This window comes from Galeopterus variegatus, unplaced genomic scaffold (genome assembly GCF_000696425.1).
Source record: "Galeopterus variegatus unplaced genomic scaffold, G_variegatus-3.0.2 Scaffold4069, whole genome shotgun sequence".
Taxonomy (NCBI): Eukaryota; Metazoa; Chordata; class Mammalia; order Dermoptera; family Cynocephalidae; genus Galeopterus; species Galeopterus variegatus.
The window spans coordinates 17,776-23,267 of NW_007730180.1; the positions used below are offsets into that span (position 1 = coordinate 17,776).

Genomic DNA, 5,492 nt, shown 5'->3' on the forward strand with positions numbered 1-5,492 from the left:
TAGACAACTAAAAGGCCAATTGCCATGACATGTTTTCTTAGTCTTGAAGTTAAAAGTTCAACTAAATATGGAACTTTTTCTTTCTAAATATGGAACTGGTATTCTTCAATAAACATCAACTAAAGGAGAATTAGAATATCTGTCTAATCAATCAATAAGAGGAATTGGCCAGAGTGCCAGAGTATTTTGGGATCTGCGTGAAGCTTACTCTGTAACTCTCGGCAGCTTCTTGTATCCCATACACCATGTGACACTTGTGCTTGTGGAACTGGAAGCATTTGCTGCAAAGTGTGGTTTGGTCATCATCACAGAACAGCCATGCTGGTTCCAGGTGTATCTCACAATAGGTATCATCAGTAATGTTGTGCTGTAACTGGGGGCTGAGCCTTTCAGACGTCATAGTTGGTGTCCCCAGTTGAAGACTGGATGGTTTGTTTCTGGTGTGGAATACTTCCCTTCACTCTGAACAGGAAAAGCTTGGCAGCTTCCTCTGTGTACTGGAGCAGGCACTCTTGGTAACTTCGGGGTCCACAGTCAAGCATCAAAGACCAGAGGAAAATAGTCCATGCAGACAGAGCAGGTCAGCACATTCTGGACTCTTCAAATCCAACAAACCTTTGGCAGCCAGCCACATACTTGGGGAAGGAGACAGTTTTATCAGTGTTTATGATCAGAGGGGCCCTCTCAAGTTTTCCAATAACCTCAAGCAACATTCTTAAGATTAATTACAAGCAACAGCATAGCACAGTATTTCCCTGTAAGTCATTTACTGGGGAAAAAAAAAAAAAAAAAGTGCTCAGTACAAGGAATGGTGCTAAAATGCTTCAGGAACCAGGGCCAGGCAAAGCCCCAAGCACTAGCGGTGCAAATGAGGCACACAGCTCACTATTCCAGCTCCTGGGAATACCAGCAAATGAGGGCTTCTTTGAGTGCCTCCTTAAACAAAAGGCTGTAGGGTGCCAAATATAAGGAGGCACTCATTTGCATGCTTCTGTAGGTACACAGGAGCCCCAAAGTTGAGTGCCTCCTTAAATTTTACATCCAGGGTGGCCCAGTTTGCCTTACCCTATAACCCACCAGTAAAGAAATCCGAAAAAAGAAAACAAAAACCCTGCAAAAAAAATGAAAAAGGGAAACTTCGTATTCTCCTGTTTTGCTTTTTAGGAAACTGACAAAGGATTTTTAATTTTCTTCATCCTCATTTCTGCATTGATCATCAATTCTATCTTTTCTCTAGAAACATTATTTAAATTATATTGTTGAATATAATTTTGGAAACTCTTCCCCAATTAAGGACTATGTTTAGTTGACTTAGTTTCCTTGTCTAACCCCATCTTCAGCCACTGTTGGGTGACATAACACCAAGTACTCATTTTTCAAAATCCTCTATTCTATTCACATTTGTCTCCATTCCACCTCATTAACCAGCTTTTTCGACAGTATCTCCCCAAACTTGACAGGCCTCAGAACTCCCAAACTTCTTTTCTTAGCTCTCTCAAGCCCTCACTCTCAACCAAACTCTTTCTTTGCCATCAATTAGACTGTCTGCCCTTTAATTATTTCTTTTTGATTTAATGTTTAAGATATGGAAAGCATTTTTATAATTCTAACACAGATTAATCTTGTGCATATGCCTTTTTTTTTTTTTTTTTTTGGTATTTTGTTAAGGTACATCTTAAAGCAGCTGTTTTCAAAATGTGGTTCCCAAATTTTTGTTTGCATTTTTCACAGTGTTGACATTTGCACTGATGGTGGATAAAACTGCTAGGTCTTACCATTAATTAAGGAAGTCATACCAAAGAGTACTAGTAGTCATTTTTTTGCATTTTATCTCTATATACTTGCATACTTCCAGTAAAAAAAGAAAAAAAAAATAAAAGTTTTACTTAAAATATTGTTATATCCTTATGAAGTAGTAAAACATTAAATCTTTAAGTGCAAAATTTGTTTGATATTCTGGGTGACAAAATGGAAAATTCACATAAAAACATTCATGCTGTGTAAGGAAGTCCAGCAGTTGTCTCAAGAAAATATACACTTGTGCGATTGCTTGAGATGCAACTTACACTAGACACTATTTTTATAGAACATTTTTACTTTTAAAGAACTGAAAAGAACTAATGTTATTTCAGACTTTGTCATTTTGCAGACATTTTCTTGCTAACAAAGTGACCTTGTCATTTCAAGAAAAAACAACTGAAATTATTAGTTGCCAATGATTACACGTAAGCTTTTAAGCAAAAAATTAGAATTTTGGAAGACTTGTATCACCATTGTAAGCTTGACCACTTTCCAATATTTAGTCTTTTCTGATAAGATTGGTGGTGATATTAACAAATGTGATTTTTTTTATATTATATAATGAAATATGTCAACATTTGGAAGACCTGCAAACTCACAGCCAAATGAACAATGCATGCAGTTACAAAATTATGCAAGGGTAAAAGAGGGATTCAGATTATAAGACAGACCAATCAATTTTAATATAACAGAGTCCAAAAAAATTTCATTGATATGATTACAGAGAAAAAAATCACAATCATCTTAAAAATCAGAATACTCTTCCCCTTTCCACATACCTGTGTGAGGTTAGATTTCCTTCAAATACTTCACTGAAAACAACATATTGCAATAGAAGAAATGCTAAAGCAAATATGAGAAAATGGCTGTTCCGATAAGCCATAAGTTGAAGAGATTTGTAAAACAGTGAAACTAAGCCACTCTTCTCAATTAATTTTGATTCAGAAGAAAAATTTTGTAACAATGTTTTAAAATTATTTTTAATGAATTAATAATTTTAAGATGCAGTTTTAGTTCCTAATACAGTAAATATAGATGTTAACACACATAAACAAAAGCTTATTGGGATCTTCCTTAATAACCTGAATACAAAGAAGTCCTGAAACCAAAAAGTTGAGAATCTTGGCCTTAAAGGGCATATTGCCAAGAAATGGGATTTCTGATTAATGCATCTGTAACTGGTATGTTTTGTCAGTTTCCCAACCACAAAACTTGTACAATTTGCACTCCAAGCAATGTATAAGAAAGTTGTGAAACTTTTGGATTATTACCCACTGGCTGGATAAGAAATAGTATCTTCATACATTTTCAACTTGCATTTATTTTATTATCACTAAAGTTTTCATTTTCATATACTTTTTTATTTCTTTTACTGTGAACCCTACGTTCAAGCCTCTTGCCCAATTTCTATCATGTTTTTTTGGCTTTTTCTTTTCTTTCTTTTTTTTTTTTTTTGGTCAATTTTAAGAGGTATTTATACATCTAAAAGAGTAGCCCTTGTAAATTCTATGAATTGCAAATATTTTCTCTCTACTTATTTGTCTTTGAATATGCTCTGATCTTTTTTCTTTGCTTAAGTCTTTCAACTCACTGATAGCTTTCTTGTCTTGCCTCCCTGAAATAGGTCCTGGCCAACTTCCACTGAGTCACCAAGATAAAGAAATTTACCAATTCAAATTACCTTGAGCTCTCAACAGCAGTTAACATAGCTGCCCTTCCTCCCAGACATTTCCTTTTGGCTATCAAGATGCTGTAGCTGATATCCCTTTTACTTGACCAGTCTGGTTCTCAATGTCCTTTTTTTCTGCACCAAATCCTCTTGAACCCCTAAATCTTGGGGCACTTCAAGTCTCGGTTGTGGTCTCATTCCTGTCCTATGGTCTCTCCCTAGATAATATCATTCATTTCTAAAGATTTAAGTACCTTTCCAATTTAAATCTCCTACCTACACAGACTCAGCTCATTTACAACAGAAAGTCTAATCAGCACTCAAAATTAACATATCTAAAACTGCTCTGGAGCTCAACCCCATATGCCTTCTTCCCCCAAACTCACTTTATGATTCATTCATTTAGAACCATAATTTAAACCATCATTTTACCAACTCAACTGTTTTCCTAATTTATATTCTGTCCTGCCCTCCTCCATCTCCGGCTTCTCTCCACAACCAGAATGCTATTTTAAAACCTAAACCAGATTTCTTATCACTTCCCACTGTGTTTAGAATAAGATCCAAATGGCTACCTAAGTCCTGTGCAATCTGGCCCCTGCCTCCATCTAATCTCACCCATAGCTTCCCCAGCCATTGTCAATTCCAGCCACTCCAAATCCATAGGTTCACTTTTCCTTTTTCACAGCCAGAGATGCTGTTTTCTCCTACTTTTGCAATTCTGGCTTCCTTTCTTTCCTTTAATTCTCAGCTCAAATGTCACTTCCACAGAGAGGCCTGTCCATAATTATTATTTTATGTTCTTTGTGTCTTACTGATTTTATCTATGAACATAGTTGTTGGTCACTCTCCCTCCACAAGAAACTAAATTCCATAAATCCCCTGTGTGTATATCTGGCATACTGGATACACAATAATATTTTTTAAAATATTTGATGTCAAACCAGCAAAAGTTATAGTGAAATCAGTGAAAGATGGAACAGAGATTAAATATTTTTACAGATACTGGGAGAAAGAAAAGTTAGAGAATAATTTTTCTCATATCTAACCTTGTTTCTCCTTTTCTTTTCTTTTTTTTTTTTTTTTTTGCCCTGGCTTTTCACTTATATTTATCCTGTTGCATTGCATAAATATATAACAAAGCTTTCATAGATACTAAGATCAAGGAATTTAAACAAAACCATGATTAAGTAAAATTCACCTACTCTTTCTTTGTAGTCCTGGGTATTTCCTTTAGGAAAAACAGCTGAACAATGGACATTGAAGAGATTTTACCTGTTCAGTTGCTCTGTCAGACCTTCCATGCTCCATCATGTAGGTATCTGTGAAGTTTCAAATCCTACCCATATAATTAATTTAGGACAGTGGTTAACAAACTCCATTGGGCGTTAGACTCTGTTGTTAAACACAGATTTCCTTGGCTCCACCCCCAAGGGCTCTGGTTTAGTAGATCTGGGGTGGAGTCTGTTAATTTACATTTCTAATGGGCTTCCAGAAAATGTCAAATAGCCTGACCTTGGTCAGGAGTCTCAATCTCTTTGGATGGGTGATGTTTTGTTCTCTGTTATTCCTCTGAAGCATTGTATAGTGACTAACACCTAGTAGCTCTTTAACAGTTTTTTATTTTTACATGAACCTCATGTGTATGCTGAAAATTTCATAACAAGAAAGCCTTTGAGCTAGAGTCTCATTGTATTTTCTCATTAACCATACTATTTTTTTCTTAAGTTGTTAAATATTTTTACTAGAGAATAAAGTCTGACTTTGTTAGTTTCCAGAGTATTTGCTGAAGGAAGTGATCATTGTGTTATTTGTAGATAGAAAATCAAGAGTAGTGATAACTGCAGAAGGAATTTGTCTCAGATGGGAGATCAGGGGACAATCTCCGTCCATATTTGACCTTAGTGAAGAGGAAATCTGCACAGCTTCCTAAGTTTTATAGTTCTGATCCCTGGATGGTTTTTATTGCATCAGTCAATGCCCTGCTAACCAAACTTGGGATTCCGCCCCCCCCCCCCCCCCC

The 5,492-nt window shown here is 35.9% G+C and overlaps 1 protein-coding gene across 1 annotated transcript in view; it reads right to left on the reverse strand.

The window, feature by feature from the left end:
• Positions 1-400, reverse strand: part of TRIML2 (tripartite motif family-like 2) — a 10,857-nt gene extending 10,457 nt beyond the window's left edge. The window contains exon 1 of the mRNA XM_008586658.1: positions 209-400. Coding sequence (XP_008584880.1) covers positions 209-400 — 192 coding nt within the window. The remainder of the gene's footprint in view (positions 1-208) is intronic.
• Positions 401-5,492: the final 5,092 nt, after the last annotated feature.